At 48.1% G+C, this 17,606-nt stretch overlaps 1 protein-coding gene across 1 annotated transcript; it reads left to right on the top strand.

Moving 5' to 3' along the window:
- Window positions 1-43: 43 nt before the first annotated feature.
- On the top strand, window positions 44-15,336 carry skic2 (SKI2 subunit of superkiller complex). The gene is made up of 29 exons (XM_077008418.1): window positions 44-165; window positions 487-608; window positions 689-810; window positions 1,082-1,199; window positions 1,701-1,815; window positions 1,989-2,063; window positions 2,312-2,365; window positions 2,462-2,619; window positions 2,703-2,882; window positions 3,032-3,177; window positions 3,249-3,395; window positions 3,647-3,731; window positions 3,834-3,940; window positions 4,078-4,224; window positions 4,341-4,437; window positions 4,642-4,854; window positions 5,181-5,291; window positions 5,891-6,002; window positions 6,357-6,475; window positions 9,124-9,255; window positions 9,626-9,763; window positions 9,972-10,076; window positions 10,261-10,393; window positions 10,563-10,689; window positions 10,772-10,982; window positions 11,768-11,878; window positions 12,006-12,224; window positions 14,047-14,187; window positions 14,622-15,336. Exons 1-29 carry the CDS (start codon window positions 153-155, stop codon window positions 14,820-14,822), a joined length of 3,759 nt encoding a protein of 1,252 aa, XP_076864533.1. The 5' UTR covers window positions 44-152; the 3' UTR covers window positions 14,823-15,336.
- The last annotated feature ends 2,270 nt before the right edge of the window (window positions 15,337-17,606 follow it).

The raw sequence follows: 17,606 nt of genomic DNA, 5'->3' as shown, positions 1-17,606 counted from the left end.
CTTGATTTTTTTATTAATTTTTTTTTACCAATTTGTCCAGTAAATTTAATTTAAGAGTCCACGAACTTCCGGTTCGTCACTTCCCGCTCATGCACGGCTTGTTTTTGTAACTTCAATGAAATAATCGCTGGAAATAATCGCTGCAGACTGAGATGGATAAAATAGGTAAGCTGGTGCTCGAATGATGTCGGATTATCTTTTTTAATCAAGTCGCTTCAGTGGACATTCTGTTGAAACTGGATAAATTATGACATCTCTGCTAGCAGAACTAGCTATGAACTAGATACATAAACTAACCATTAGCTGAGTGTTATAAAGTTAGAAGATCTGGCCAGCTATGTGGTCAAAGTGAGAAGGTCTAGATAGCTCATTTATTGTAAGAGGAAACCGGATTTATTTGAGCTGCTTGGCGTGAAAGGTTGGTGCTGGCATGCCTTACAGTGACAGTAACGCTTGACAGTAACGGGAACTGTGATGTTTGTCCAGATGTTCCTCCACCCGGCCGTGAGGACCTCCCTCTCTCCTTGCTGGAGATGGGCTGTTCAGGCAGGTTCGAGCTGCTCACTCACCCGCTGCCCAGAACCAAGCCGCTCCCCTCACAGACCACAGTAAGTTGAACGGACGTGGCTGTTTTGTGGTCTACAGTCAGTATGAATGTCTTCATCTCATCTATGGTTCCTCCTTTCAGCTCCCTCACGGTCTTCCTCCCACGAGTCTAGATTTGAAGATGGAGGTAGAAAAACGCTTCCTGCAGGATCCTGCATGGATGCCCATACATGACACGAACGATGCATTCCAGAAGTTTCTTAAGTATGAAACCATACGTCATTTCCTTGGTCCCACTGTCTCATGCTCAGACTACGGACGTAGTCCCTAGACTCCTGTAACCCGTGTAACATGTCCTCTTTTAATGCACTAGCTTTTGGAAATGTAGATGTTTGAGTCAACATTTATAGTGCCGTTTGGAGGAACTGTTTGTTGTTCCTGCACCTTGGATTTAAAATAAGACTATAAGGTGGTCTTAAGGCGAATAAGTTAATAAGGCTAATAACTCAATATGACCCATTTTTTTTCCTCTCAGGTTGTCCAAGAGAGACAGGCATGTGGACTCTTTGTTGCACTGTCCACTGTCCCCTCTGCACTCCAGCCTGTCCGTGGTGAGGGACCCCACCACTGGCATGCTGCAGGACTTCACCGAGGTACCACACTTATCTCAGCACTTGCATTCCAGCAAAACCTTCAGTCAGCAGGAGAAGAGCCATTACATCGCTCCCTGATGAAATGCGGGCTTGTTCATCTTTAGATATTTTTAAAGCTGGTCTTAAAACTCATCTTTTTAAAGTGGCTTATGGGTGAGATTTGAAAATTGTAGTGTTATTCTATTTTTATGCATATTTATTTGTATTTATATTGTATTTTATTTTTCCTGTGTATACAGTGTCCTTGGGTGTCCAGAAAGGCGCTTTACAAATAAAATGTTATTATTATTATTATTACATGTCTAGTAAAAGGAGGAAAGTGAGATGTTTATTCATAAGTCATGAGGAGATAATCATGAGCAGACGTGCACATTCCAGATTCAGAGATTTCTTTCATCTTCTCTGTATTATTATATTTCAGTATCTACGTGAAGTATATTTAGCTGTAGGGTTTCAATAAAAATGTCATGTATTGAAATGTTCACACGTTTTCTCTTCAAGGTGTTGCTGGAACACACGGGGCTGTCGGCGAAGAACTCTTTATCACTGCACAGACAGCCGGGCCCCCCTGCTGAAAGTCTTCGTGGGAGCAGCACAAACTACCCCTTCCTGCCAGGTAGACCAGCTCACGGTGCTTTGTGTGCAGCTGCATTCATGTAGCTTCTGGGAAGTAGAACGGTTCATAATTTGATCATTTTAACTTTGGTTCTACAACTTTTTTTAGTCGTTCATGCAAAGTAGGTATTCGCTCACTTGGTTTATAGCCTCTGTAACCACCCCGTCTCCTAGGTGGTATGGAGGAGCTGACGTTGGAGCAAATTCAGAAGAAGTCGGAGAGGGAAGAGGATATTGACTTTGAACATGGTTTGGACATTCTCGTTGCATTTTGTCTATGGCTTGCTTGACATTAGTTGCATATGAACTTGGCGTCAGTCTGCCATCGTACAGGTTTCCCATATGCTTGTTTGTATGGAGTGCTGGTTTGGATTTTGTATGGAATAACATCAAATGTAGTCTGAGAGCCATTGTTCGAGAGTGTGATCCTGGTGGGTGTGCGTGTGTACAGGCTACAGTAATGATTTTATAGTAATGTATTTTCCCTTTAATTCTAGATTTATTGACCGTCCCCCCAGGACTGAAAGCTGGCATGGACTTCAGTCACAAAGGTCCGATCCATACCTCATTCATACATGCCGACCACACTGTACGTTCCTGATGGTGACCCCTCTCTCACACTGTATCTCCTCTCCAAAAATGCACAGAAGCCAAAATCACGAAAGGTGACGTGAATCTGCTGTCCCTTCTGTCCACTTTTGATGACATAATTGACGCCTTGCCTGATGAAAAAGAGAAAGGCTTGGAAAGTGGAGAAGCTTCAAAAATGGCCAGAACCAACAGCTTGGAGGATCTGGGCATTAAGGTAATTTGTTATGCTATGAATGAATGCAATAAGCATGTCTTGCAGTTTGTGTTGCATCTGGTTGTTGACTCGGCCCCCGCCAGGACACCTTAGCCCCTACTGCAGCGCCCTCTGGTGGGCATCCTGCTCCGGCTGCAGACAGGACGGATGAAGGGACCGTAAAAGACAGGAAAGAGAAGGCAGAGAAGAAGTGGGCCGTGCCTGTGGACATCAGCTCGCCGTGTGGTGATTTCTACAAGCGCATCCCTGACCCTGCCTTTAAGGTACATCACATCACTTTGTCCAGAGCAGTGATGGCTTCCTTGTGCTGCTTGGCTGTACATTGCCCAGTGTTTACCCTGTGTGTGTGGGTGTGGGTGTGTGTGGGGGTGTGTGTGGGTGTGGTGTGTGTGTGTGTGTGTGTCTGTTTCAGTACCCGTTTGAGCTGGATGTGTTCCAGAAGCAGGCGATCCTCAGGTTGGAGGCACATGACTCTGTGTTTGTTGCTGCTCACACCTCAGCGGGCAAGACTGTGGTGGCAGAGTACGCCATTGCGCTTTCCCAAAAGCACATGACCAGGTGTGTGTGTGTGTGTGTGTGTGTGTGTGTGTGTTACGACCCAGTTGTAACCCATCTGCCATCTCTCGTAGGACCATCTACACCTCTCCCATCAAGGCCTTGTCCAATCAGAAGTTCCGGGACTTTAAGAATACGTTTGGAGATGTGGGTCTTCTGACAGGAGATGTGCAGCTAAACCCAGAAGCCTCCTGTCTCATCATGACCACTGAAATACTTAGGTAAAGCAACAAGACTCATTAAAATGCCCATGAATTAACCGTGTAGTGGGTGATTCAGCTCAAACACCACATCACAGTGCTTGAAGACATTTTCACAAAGCATAATCACAGTATTAATAGCTCATGAGCAAGTTGTACCAGACAAGACGTGTTTTTTTTTTAGTGTCTCACGTTGCCCACCACTTTGCAAATCTCTCACTACGACAAGCACAATGAAATTCACACTCTGACTCTACATCTTTCTCCATCAGGTCCATGCTGTATAATGGGTCCGAAGTGATCCGCGACTTGGAATGGGTCATATTTGACGAAGTTCATTACATCAATGACGCTGAGGTGAAAATCCGTTCCTGCTGTCTAGTGCGGTAATTAACGGGCGTGGCTTAATGTGGTTTTGGAGGCGGTCCATCATACCTGCGCTTGCTGTGTCTTCCCCAGAGGGGTGTGGTTTGGGAGGAGGTGCTAATCATGCTGCCCGAACACGTTAGCATCATTTTGCTGAGTGCGACGGTGCCCAACGCCGTGGAGTTTAGCCAGTGGATCGGGTAAGTGTTGGGCGTTTCACACACCTCTCACGTCCTACTGCAGGGTCCCAACCCAATCTCGCGCTCTCTGACCTGTTCCCCTGTTCTCTCTTCCTCTCTGGGTCCTCCTCTTGCTCACGGGACATCGTGGTGTCCAGGCGTATTAAGAAGAAACACATCTACGTGATCAGTACGGTGAAGAGGCCCGTTCCACTAGAGCACTACCTTTACACAGGAAACAGCACCAAGACGCAGAAAGAGCTCTTCCTGCTCCTCGATGCTTCTGGAAGTTTCCTCACCACAGGGTACAGTCAGGAGACTCGTGCCCGTCCGCCCAGAAGAGATGTTTTTGTTTTGTTGAATATTCCCTTGGTTGTTTGTTTGTTTGTTTGTTTCAGCATGTCATGTGTTTTGGGTTTAGGTACTATGCTGCTGTGGAGGCCAAGAAGGAACGCACCAGTAAACACGCGCAGTCTTTTGGTGCAAAGAACGCCTCGCACAACACCACGCACAGCCAGGTGTGTGTGTGTGTGTGTGTGTGTGTGTGCTTGTACGTTTGCATGGGTGTGAGCAGGTGATGTACCATTTAATGATGATGGTAGTAATAATAGTTACAATGCACTGACACCTTTTCCATGATTTTTTCAAAAGTAAAGAAGATAATGGACTAAAAACACAATAATTGAGTATTCTGTGTCCCGTCCGGTCCCGCGCTCCTCCAGGACCGTGCCGTCTGGCAGACGCTCCTCAACTACCTGTCCATGCGACAGCAGACGCCAGTGGTGGCCTTCACCTTCTCTCGCACGCGCTGCGATGACAACGCCCGCGCCCTCACCATGCTGGACCTGACCAGCTCGACGGAGAAGAACGAGATCCACTCCTTCTTCCAGAAGAGCCTGAGCCGTCTGCGGGGCAGCGACCGCCAGCTCCCGCAGGTGCGACCCGCACGCTGACCTTTCCACCTTCGGGATTGACCTTTCTCTCACCCTGTTCTTGTCTTCCGCTTGTCACGTGGAAGACATATGGCCCGTAAACCTTAAAACGAGCAGCGCAGACACGGGCGTGCTCTCGCCCGCATGTTGGAACGTGTCTGGTCTTTATTGTCTTCCGTTGAGATTTCTCGCTTTGTGTCTCGTGAGCAGCTAACGAGAAATCTTTGAGCTGTATGCTGGAGTGACTCGCGTAGGTGCCGGGCTGGCGTTAAGGCAACCCTCCGGACGCCTGCGGGCGCATGTGACGTCTGATGCCTTCTGATCTCCAGATCCTGCAAATGCGAGACTTGCTGAAGAGAGGCATTGCTGTGCATCACAGCGGCATCCTGCCCATCCTTAAGGAGGTGATAGAGATGCTCTTCTCCAGAGGTCTCGTGAAGGTACGTCTCAGGAGGTGGTGTTTGATGGAGCTGCTACACTCACGCCACACTCTTGCTCTCTTCCTGTTTTTGCATCATGCCAACAGCAGTCATAGTGTGCAGTGAATTCTAATACTTAAGACGCTTTTAGGGTTATAGTATAGTGATAGTATAGTGATTAAATGATTAAAGTTAGGAAATATATGTTTCTTTTTTAATATATTAAATTTACAAGAATAAAAAAGTGAAGTGAGTTGATTGCATGGCCTTTTCTCCACTCAAGTGCTTGTGTATGTGTCAGACTTGAAATGCTAATTTAACAAATTTTCAGAACTAAGATACACAGACTGTTGTAGCAATAATAATTATAGTAGTAGGTGTCCACATTTTATTGAGATGCTGTGTCAGTTTATGAGGCAGAAGAAATTCTCAGGATGGTGTTGCACAGGACCCAGTGAGAACGAGCCGTAACGCTGGGAGACTAACAAAAGCACCTGATCGGCTGATTCGTTCAACCTCCACATCACATTCATTCTACTGCCCACATCGGTATTGATTGTGGCCACAGGTGCACTCATCCTGTGCAGATGAGGTCATGAGCACTGTGCTCCTTCTTACAGGTGCTGTTTGCCACCGAGACGTTCGCCATGGGGGTGAACATGCCAGCCCGGACCGTGGTGTTCGACAGCATTCGCAAACACGATGGCACTGGCTTCCGAAATCTCCTGCCTGGTAAAAAAAATATATATCTAAAAAAAAAATATATGTATCTTTCTTCATTCTTATGTTTCTTAAGTCAGCCACGGGATTGAACCAGTCTGGTCCAGTTTGGTGGGATTTCTGTCTGTCTGTGTGGATGCTCTGGTGGAGGGCTCACAACGATCTGTTTGGCGATAGCAGGTGTTGAAGGAATAACAGACTGTTGAACGTGATTATGCAACGTGATTATGCTTGAAAAAAGAATAGATGCTCGCGCACGTGCAAATAGCTGTTTCATCTCCAGAGAGATGTGAAAGCTCCCCGGGGCTCTTCGTGTGTGTGTGTGTGTGTGTGTGTGTGTGTGTGTGTGTGTGTGTGGTTTCCCAGGTGAGTACATTCAGATGGCAGGCCGAGCAGGCAGGAGAGGGCTGGACGCCACAGGAACCGTCATAATCCTCTGCAAGGCTGGAGTGCATGATATGTCAGACCTTCACGCCATGATGCTGGTGGGTACGGCCTCCTCACGCTAGTACGGCCTCCTCACGCTAGTGCGGCCTCCTCACGTTAGTACGGCCTCCTCACGCTAGTACGGCCTCCTCACGCTAGTGCGGCCTCCTCACGCTAGTGCGGCCTCCTCACGTTAGTACGGCCTCCTCACGCTAGTGCGGCCTCCTCACGTTAGTACGGCCTCCTCACGCTAGTACGGCCTCCTCACGCTAGTGCGGCCTCCTCACGTTAGTACGGCCTCCTCACGCTAGTACGGCCTCCTCACGCTAGTGCGGCCTCCTCACGTTAGTACGGCCTCCTCACGCTAGTACGGCCTCCTCACGTTAGTACGGCCTCCTCACGCTAGTACGGCCTCCTCACGCTAGTGCGGCCTCCTCACGCTAGTGCGGCCTCCTCATGCTAGTCAGGCTTTGCTCCACCTCCACAGCCTGGGCCAAAACTGAATTAGTCTGCAGCACAGTACACATCTGGATGTTCATGATCTATGATATATGATCCTAAATCATAGAAAAACTATTCGCTCACCCTCCCTGACTCACATATGAGCTTATGTGACATCCCATTCCTAATCCATAGAGTTCAATAGAGTGTTTATGGGGATTTTTGACCATTCTTCCAGAAGCGCATTTGTGAGGTCACATACTGATGTTGGAGGAGAATTGCAGCGAAGGTCTGGAGAAGGTGGAAGTCAGGGGAGATCCTGTGGGATGGGTGTAACGTACTGGTGCGGCCAGGCGTTAGTCAGAAGACGAGCCGCGAGGTGCAGGAGTCCAGGAAGCTGCAAACGAAGGCGTGAATCAGAGATTCGCCCGCAGAGGGACGGCGGGTTTTATATATTTTTTTGCAGTGTTGCGTAGGAGAAAGGAAGTTTTAACAGTAGAACAGATGTGGGCGTCAAATGAGAGCCGTGTCAAAAGTAACACCACAGCAGGGGGGTGGAGACGGAGCCGTGTCATCAACACGCTCTGAGGACCAGCGAGAGCACCAGCTCCATTGAGAGTTTATTCAGAGCTTTATTGAACCTGCTAAGAATGAGGAAGTTGGGTTTCACCAAGAGTTCTGTGAGCTTCCAAGCGACACCGTGGCGGACGTTTGTGCTGAGGTCAGGGTGTCATTACTCGGCGATGACGGTTCGGTTTGAAATGCCGTGTGATGTGTCTGAGGGGGAGTGCAGTACTGAGCCTTGTGGGACTCCTTAAATGACAACCGAGGTGGATGTGGTGTGTCCGGGTAGAGTGATGAATTGTGTTCTGTCAGTTAGGTAGGAAGTGACGAAGCACAGTTCAAGCCTTGAGAAGAGCTGTATCCATGTCTCAGGTGGCACTTCAGTCAAGCACAATAAAGATTCTCACTGCGCCCTCAGCCCAAGACCTTAACCAGCGCTGTTTATCCAGGGCTGTTTCTTTGCTATAGAAATAATGAAATCTGGACTGCAATAGTTGAAAAACATTTTTAGTTTATTAACAACAACTCATTCAAGGACCTTTGGAGAGAAATGTACAGAATTCTGTATATGTCTGATGTCATTTCAATTTTACAAGGTCCGGTAAATTGCAACAGGTAGTTTTTAGCTTTAAGGAAAAAGAAAAAAGTGAGACTTTAAGAAACAAGTTTAATTTTTGTTCTGCAAACACGTGATCCGATTAAAGATCTGGAGATATTTATGTCCCCTTTAATGAGACCCGCCCTCTTTTGGTCTCTCCTTCTGTCCTTCGCGTGTCTCCATCTGCCTCGTGGTTTCTGACTCTGTCTCTTCCTCTCTGGCTCTATGATCAAGGGCTTCACTGAGCCTCTAGCAAACGTGCCACCCTGACCCGCCTCTAGGTGGCGTGTGGGTGAAAACGGGCCGCGGTTTGGTGCATCGACGGTGAGCCCTGAGATCTTTCCACAGTGCTGTTGGGAGACCCTGCACTGGGCTGTGGACCAACTGCACACAGCGCTAGAGCAGCTCCGATATCCTTCCGTGATCCTGTAAACTTGCCTGTCCGTTTCTGAAAGGTCGGAGTGACTTCCTTGCTCTCCAGTGCTGGTCATCACAGTCTGTTCCAGGTCTGGAAGTCTGTCTTAGAACGGGGAATCTGTCCAGGAGGGCTGTGGGCTGGAACATGTCTGAGTCTAATCTGAGCGCTAATCAGCTCTGTGGCGTGTGGCTCCATGGCAACAGCACCAGTGATGGGCTGAGGGTTGTAATTACGCTCGGTGGGCTGTGCAGAGAACTCCCCTTCCCATCAGCCCCCCCCACGACTCCTCCTCTGACACTGCGCTAATGACGCTGGCGTGAGGTGAACACATCGTGGGCCTTTACGTCTGTGTGTGTATCACATGTTCTCAACTTAAGCTTGACGCTTTCCTGTCTTAAAGTGCGTTCGATTCTTTTGTTAATCATCATAATCGTTATTTTGCCGTCTTCATGCCGCCTTTATGAAGGCGTTGCGGTCCGTACTAGTGGCACAGAGAAAGCCGGTGGGTGCATGAGTGTGTGTGTGAGTGTGTGTGAGAGTGTGTGTACGTGTGTGAGTGCGTGCGTGAGTGTGCGAGTGTGTGTGTTTTTGTGTGTGTAAGCCACATGTGATGTGTCCTCAGGGGAAGCCCACAGTGCTACAGTCTCAGTTCAGGCTCACCTACACCACGTGTGATGTGTTCTCAGGGGAAGCCCACAGTGCTACAGTCTCAGTTCAGGCTCACCTACACCATGATCCTCAACCTGTTGCGTGTGGAAGCGCTACGCGTCACCGACATGATGCGCAGAAGTTTCTCAGAGAGCCACAGGGATACACAGGTACCAAACTACATTTCCCAGCAGCCCCCTGGGGCTGGAGACAATTCACAGGGTGTCTCTCCTTGATCGAAAGTTACAATTGTAAAAAAAAAACACACAAATAAACCTCCTGTAGCTATTTCTGAGGTAACAGATGGAATATTTGACACAGATGGAATATTTCTCTCTCTCTCTCTCATATTCTGTCTGGAGGTAGTTTTTTCTTCTTTCGTCAGCCATTAAGGGAAGATCAGAGAGCACATCTGACAACATTTGACACCTTCTTGCACCCCTCTTGCATCTCCCACCTTTTCCTCTCCCTCTATCTGTCTCTCTCTCCCTTTCTCCCCATCCTCCTCCTCTCTCTCTCTCTCTCCCCCCCATCTCTCAGGCTCATGAGAGGAGAATTGCGGAGTTGAGAACGATGCTCTCCTCTCTGCCTCCTCTGGACACGGAGGGTCAGTTATCTGACCTGCTGTCCTATTATCACACAGTTACAGAGCTCCGCATCACAACAGAGAGGCTGCAGGTGTGTGTCTACACACACACACACACACACACACACACACACACACACACACACACACATCTCCACTTCTTCATGATCTACAAAAACACATCTATAGTTATGTGCTACTTCAACACGGCTTTTTCAGACATGCCAAAAAGATGTCTTATACCTTTAAAATCTCCACCCTTTAAATCCCCACCCTGTTCTCTGTATACCCGTAACTCAGCAAGCAGTCATGGAGTCCGTGAGCGGTCTGAAGGCTCTCTCAGTGGGCCGGGTGGTTGTGGTCAACAACGCCCAGCACGTCAACACCCTGGCAGTCGTCTTGCAGGTCTGTGTGTGCACCTGGTGGTTATGAAAAATCCTCTTCAGCGCTAGGGTTATATTTAGTTGCACATCACAAGGCATATTAATCAGCCACTACTCTGAGTTATTCACCAGTTGCATTAAAACTCATGTGAATGACTTCATGTTCATTGATCGTGTCTCTTGCTGGGCTGCTGGGCTGCCTGCAGGTGTCCAGTGACGCTGTGAATCGGACCTTCACCGCCCTCATCATGTGTGAGAAGGGCAAAGAGGAAACCCCAGGCGCCCAGATGGGCCCCAGCCACACACACCTCCACAGCAAACGCCTCTTCATTCCCGAGGGTCAGGATCCCCCACACAGTCACACGGGACGTGGGCAGAACACACTCACATGCCCCGCGTCATTGGACTGGATTCATCTGTTCTTTTCTGTCAGCGTGTGTATATATATGTGTGTGTGTGTGTGTGTGTGTGTGTGTGTGTGTGTGTGTGTGTGTGTGTGTGTGTGTAGGTCCCTGCAGTCACACGGTGCAGAAGCTGAAGGCACAAGATATCACCGCCATCACAGTTAAAACACTCAAGGTGATTCCAGAGAGAATCATTGACAACTACAACAAGAGGCAACAGCCCCGTTTCAGGTGGGCGTGTCTATTCATGCACCTTACCTCCCATTGGTCCAACCACAACAGCAGAATAACACCCCCCCCCTCCCCCTCCCAGACTGGACCCACCCGGGCAGGCCATTTCCACCGCCACCCAGGAGCTTCTGCGATTGGCGGAGGCCAACCCGGATGGCGTTGCGACCCTTGACCCAGTGAACGACCTCCACCTGAAGGGGGTGGATGTGGTGGAGGCCGTGATGAGACAGCGTGTCCTCCAGGAGAGCCTCAAAGACTTCCACTGCTCTCACTCTCCCACCTTCACCGAGCAGGTGTTCCCACTCCATTCCTTCCTTACTTTAGTTTCACCGTTTGCCCGCACGTGGCGGAGAAAACAAAATGGTTTACTTCACAGAAGTGAAGATAATCTGCGTAGTATTGGCGGCACGGCTGCACGATGTATATCGTCCGTTTATCGTTATCGTAGTACTGTAGCCATCGCACCATTAGCAGGGTGGAGATTACACGCGTGGCTCTGTCAGTCATCCGTGTTCCCTCAGATTCATCGTCTGCTGGAAACAACATGATTGCCTCAGTGACTGCCTCTCTCTCTCTCTCTCTCTCTCTCTCTCTCTCTCTCTCTCTCTCTCTCTCTCTCTCTCTATGATGTTTCAAAATGACTGCCTGTCTCTCTCTCTCTCTCTCTCTCTCTCTCTCTCTCTCTCTCTCTCTCTCTCTCTCTCTCTCTCTCTATGATGTTTCAAAATGACTGCCTGTCTCTCTCTCTCTCTCTCTCTCTCTCTCTCTCTATGATGTTTCAAAATGACTGCCTCTCTCTCTCTCTCTCTCTCTCTCTCTCTTTATGATGTCTCAAAATGACTGCCTCTCTCTCTCTCTCTCTCTCTCTCTATGATGTTTCAAAATGACTGCCTCTCTCTCTCTCTCTCTCTCTCTCTCTCTCTCTCTCTTTATGATGTTTCAAAATGACTGCCTGTCTCTCTCTCTCTCTCTCTCTCTCTTTATGATGTCTCAAAATGACTGCCTGTCTCTCTCTCTCTCTCTCTCTCTCTTTATGATGTCTCAAAATGACTGCCTGTCTCTCTCTCTCTCGTCTCAGTTCACACGTGTGCAGGAGAGGATGGCGGTGCAGGAGGAGCTGGACCGGCTGCTGTTCCTGGTGTCTGATCAGTCTCTCACCCTGCTACCCGAGTACCATCAGAGAATTAAGGTCAGAGCCCTCACACTAAAGCAACACGAGGCCCCCGTACAGCAAGTCAACACAACACTACACCTCGTCACAAAGCAGACGCCCCCGTCCCCCCGCCGTTCACCCGCCCGTGTCTGGTCGTCTCCAGGTCCTGGAGGCCCTGAACTACATCGACGGTAGCGGTGCGGTGCAGCTGAAAGGCCGTGTGGCCTGTCAGATCAGCAGCCACGAGCTGCTGCTCACCGAGCTGCTGTTTGAGAACACGCTGAGCCCGCTGGCACCGGAGGAGAGCGCCGCCCTGCTGTCCTGTCTCGTCTTCACCCAGAACACGCAGATAGAGCCGCACGTCCCCAGCACCATACAGGAGGTACCGTGACCAGCGTGCGCGTGCGTCCGTGTGTGTTCGCGTCCGGAGGGTCGTCGTTTGCACCCCCGTCTTTGCTTTCTCGTGTCCTTGTTTCTTAGTGACCCAGAAATTCTGCAGCATAACTGTAAATGACAGGCTATAAATATACTATGTATCGCTTTATATAGTTCAAGTTCACTATAAGTTAACTTGTATATCACTCTTTGGTAAGTTGGCTGTGGATTTGAAACTTTAGGTCAAATGTGATGGGAATAGACGTTTTGACATGCACGTTTGTTAATAAATGGTTAAATCCTTCTGTATTAAATAGCTACTGTCACTACATTCAGGTATATTCAGCAATACGTACTTCAAATAAAGTACATTTTTAATAGGCTGATCAGTAATAAGTTACTATAATTAATTTAAAATGCAGCACCAAACAAGAAATAACTGAGATGAATATCTTGATGGATTCAGCTGGGTCTGGAGTTCTCCAGAGTGAGGAAACCTTTTCTGAGTCTGGGTTATTAAAGGGAGTGCACATCCAGTGGTGTGTGTACCCAGTCCTGCGTGTGTGTGACAACACGGCCCTGACTCACTACCAGGACAGCACAGCGTCTGGAACCTGTTCGCCTCGCTCCGTGCCTCAGACAAAGGCTGCCTGCTGAATACACACACACACACACACACACACACACACACACACACAGAGCATGCACGCACACAGCTTTAAAGAGTGCTTGAATTAGTGATGACTGCAGTCGTGAGTGTGCGTGTGAGAGGCAGGCAGGTGCGTGCGGTCGTCTCTGAACCAGCACACGCAGCTGGGTGTCTGTCTGGGCTGTTTGACAGGAAGCAGGTAGTGGCACGGAGTCCCTGACTCATTCAGCTCAGCATAAGATTACTGGCACGGCTGCAGTCTTAGCACTGACGTCCAGCGTGTTAGTGTTGCGCTCCTGTAGGCTGTGGGCTGCTGACCTTTTTTTGGGTCAACAGACATCTTTGTTTTAGTTAAACTCATTATTCAAAATCAGTTGATTAAAAAATAGGCAGAATACAGTTTGATAATACACCAATGATCAATAAATCATTGAATTTGTTATTAATAACACAGGCTATAATGTGTTTTAGTAACTTGGGACGTTGGTACAGAATTGAGTTTATTGTTCATGGCTACACATGGAGTACATGGAGCTTTGAATGTGGCTCAAACAATATAGATCCAGCAGCGTCTGCTTTAGATCCTGCACCGTCTGCTTTAGATCCAGCAGCGTCTGCTTTAGATCCAGCAGTGTCTGCTTTAGATCCAGCAGCGTCTGCTTTAGATCCAGCAGCGTCTGCTTTAGATCCAGCAGCGTCTGCTTTAGCTCCAGCAGCGTCTGCTTTAGATCCTGCACCGTCTGCTTTAGCTCCAGCAGCGTCTGCTTTAGATCCTGCAGCGTCTGCTTTAGCTCCATCAGCGTCTGCTTTAGATCCAGCAGCGTCTGCTTTAGATCCAGCAGCGTCTGCTTTAGCTCCAGCAGCGTCTGCTTTAGATCCAGCAGCGTCTGCTTTAGATCCAGCAGCGTCTGCTTTAGATCCATCAGCGTCTGCTTTAGCTTCAGCACCGTCTGCTTTAGATCCAGCAGCGTCTGCTTTAGATCCAGAGCTATACAGGAAGGCAAAATGAAGGTGATGGGTAAGATTCAAACAAATTTGTAACATGTAGTTACTAATATCTCTCTCTCTCTCTCCCTCCACCCTCCCCATTTTTTTCATTCTCCCTTTCCTGTCTCTTCCCCACCTCTCTTCTCTCACCTTCCCTATCTCTCCGTCTCTCTCCCCTTTGCGCCCCCTGCAGGCCATCGACCGCGTGCTCAACGTGGCCCAGCGCATCGGCGAGCTCCAGCGTGACCACGGCCTACCGCAGACGGCCGAAGACTTCGTGTCCCAGTTCAAGTTCGGCCTGACCGAGGTGGTGTACTGTTGGGCCAGAGGCATGGTGAGCACCCACCCTGACGCACACAGGTTTGGCCTCACAGGGCTACCGTACGCGTGTCGCACTGGTCTGGTTTCCGTGTGTGGAGTTGGAAATGGACCTTCTGGCCGTCGGGGCGTGTTCAGAGATCGATCCCGTTGCTCAGGGATACCTGAGCAGCGTGTCCCGGCCTGTCTGTGCTCGTCTCATGTTGCGTTATGATGCTATTTCAGTGACTTGTGTATAAAAGTGTGGGGACCAGAGACGAGTCGGTCCCTCATTAGTGATGGTAGAAAACATAAAGATTACTTTTTATTTCATTTTCATTTTTCACTTTGGTTAATGAGGTTAAGGTTAATAGGTTTAACAGTAGGCACAGCATGGAAATAATCCCCTCAGCCACACAGATGGCATTACGTGTGTGTGTGTGTGTGTGTGTGTGTGTGTGTGTGCTACAGCCCTTTGCGGAGATCGCCCAGCTGACAGATGTTCAGGAGGGCACGGTGGTGCGCTGTATCCAGAGGCTGGACGAGGTTCTGAAGGAGGTGAGACAGGCGGCCCGCATCGTGGGAGACGCCGTGCTGGGCAGCAAGATGGAGACGGCCTCTCTGTCCATCCGCAGGGACATCGTCTTCACCGCCTCCCTCTACACACACTGAGAGTGCCGCGCTCCGCCCTGCTGTGAATGAATACATGAATACATGCATAGACATTTTCTACGAATCACATCAGAATAAATTGCCTAGTGAAGTGGATGTCCATGGAATGTACAGATGAGATTAAACAGCAATGAGCATTAAAAACCACAGTGGCTACAATCACAAGTAAAGGTTGCCACGAGATGAGGGAGTGTAGCTTTAAAGTTGTTTCCAGATGTGTACTTGAATTACAGAGCATGTTTACATATGTGCGAGTGGGGTGTGTGCGTGTGAGTGGGGGGTGTGTGCGAGTGCGAGTGGGGTGTGTGCACGCAGTGTGCGAGTGGGGTGTGTGCACGCAGTGTGTGTGAGTGCGAGTGGGGTGTGTGTACAAGTGCGAGTGGGGTGTGTGCACGCAGTGTGTGTGCGCATTTGCTTTGTTTTACAAAAACGCCGTCGGTCAGATCAGCAGACTGTTTGCATTTGGCAGTCAAAGATGTAACACAGTAATGAACTGTGATGTAATAAAATCTGCTACATCTGTAAATGGTTGTCGGGTCTACTGTTATACACATCAGCTTCCGTTGGTAATCAAATCAAGTAAAAAAGTGCTTACATTATGTATTACATTTAGCATTAGCAGTTGTATTTACTGTTGGATTTGCAAAATTCAAAGCTGTTAGGATTACGTACATTCTGTTAGTGCTGATCAGTGGTGTAAATTCCTTTTAAACCTAGGCAGACACATGCTCACATAACCCAACCTAAGACATTACACGTTTGAGCAGAAATTATTGGGGGGGTCGACACCTCCCCAAACCACGCCTATGATGACTATAGTTATTTACAAAATGCAATAATTCCATTATTTTTGCACCAGTTCACCATAGTTAATGGCTTAAAGGGGCCTCCACGTAGGACGTTCTTATTAGAAACCGATCACTCTGTAAACAAGGCCTGTTTTTGCATTCATAGTTCAGCCTGGTAAATAATTTCAGTGGTAATTTTGAGAAGGTATAAACACTACTGACAAATAATTAGGGATTTTTGGCTTTCGGGTGAAATTTCAGGAATAACCTAAAATGCACTTGTACCTGTACAGGTGAATGTAATGTGACTAAAACATAATGTGACTCTAAACATTTGAATGCACTTGTCTAACTGTTCAATGTTTCAGTACTTTTTACACAACTTGTTGCCTAACAAAGAGTTTAATGGCAAAATGGGTGTTTAATCCATGAATCAACCAATACATTTCCTGGCTTAATTAAAACTGGTATGTAAACTGTCCTCATCATGCTGTTCACATTTTGAGATCAGTCCAAGGCCATTCCTAACAATTGATCGCCATTGCGAGGGTTCAAACAGGATGTACTCAGACGGAAGTTGTCACTGAGCTTAGATTCTCACAGAGTGTCATTAGCAGGTTGCAACAGAGATACAGACTGTAAGAGTCACATGAAGACGTCCCACACTGACCGCTTCATTGGGAACAGTGCCCTGCAGAATTCCAGGCACATTTAAGGGTGGTGAGAGGCACCCAAGTGTCATGTCAGGATCTGTCTATATCAGAGTGGTCTACATCAGAGTAGTCTGTGAAATGAAATGTGCCATATTTGTCAATTGTGATTTTCACCTCAATCAAAATTTGTCCTCCACATTTACCCACCTGTGCAGTTAGAACACACACACACACACACACTAGTGATTACTAGGGGGCTGTGGATCACACGTGCCCAGAGCGGTGGGCAGCCTTAGCCCGACACCCGGGGAGCAGTTGGGGTTAGGTGCCTTGCTCAAGGGCACCTCAGTCATGGCCTCAGGTCTGGGAATCGAACCCACGACCCTCCGGTCACAAGACCAGTTCCATAACCAGCAGACCATGACCATGTGCCCCTGTGTGGTAGATGACGTGCAAAAGTACCTGACCACACCACCAGACATGGGCATCAACATATTGGCCAGGCAGTATTTACGCTGGATGAGGGAACAGTGGGCCTCTGTGTTGTTCACTGATAAAAGTTGATTCACACTGAGCAGAAAAAAATGGCCGCCAATGATGTTGGAGACGTCAAGGAGAGTGCTCTGCATCAGCTGCTGTTGTCACTAGACGAGCTTTCGATGGAGGTGGTGGTGATGGTTGTGGTGGTGGTGTTAGTGTGGACAGACACCATCTAGTCAATACAGAACTGCCCTACATTTTGTGACAAGCCCATACTATTTGAATAACGTTATTAATCCAGTCATTAATGTCATTAATTCTCTGCATGAACAACACAGGCCTAATTTAGTCATCAAGGTCGTGTCATTAGGGAACAGCTGCCTGAAATTGAGTGGCCTGCACTTTCTCCAGACGTGAATCCCATAGAAAATCTACTAGACCAGCTGAGTCTCCATGTAGAGGCTCATAACTCACCTCATATGGGATGCCATACCTCAGCAGACAATAACTTCAACACAAGTCAACTTGTGAACAGCATGAAACGTTGTTGTCGAGATGTAATTGATGTTCAAGGGCACATGACGAATTATTGAGACATTGACATATTTTGTTGGGGTATAACCACCAATGTCGTTGGCTTTTGTTTCAATAAATTGTGAGGAAATCACCACTGCATGCTTCTACTTAAATTTATCTGTAATTCATGTGGAACAGACGAGAAACCAGTCTCTATTTAAGACCTTTCTCCATGTTTGGTATCTAAATGGGATTTGGGTGTGCTCAGACTCGGAGTGAAGTGTATTTTGTTACGACTAGCACCTGGTTCCTCTGTCTCTTTAAGACGAGACCGTGTGTCTGATTAA

This window comes from Brachyhypopomus gauderio, chromosome 6, assembly GCF_052324685.1.
Source record: "Brachyhypopomus gauderio isolate BG-103 chromosome 6, BGAUD_0.2, whole genome shotgun sequence".
Classification (NCBI taxonomy): domain Eukaryota; kingdom Metazoa; phylum Chordata; class Actinopteri; order Gymnotiformes; family Hypopomidae; genus Brachyhypopomus; species Brachyhypopomus gauderio.
The sequence above is the reverse complement of the archived record's forward strand: the minus strand, read 5'-3'. Positions and strand labels throughout refer to the sequence as shown.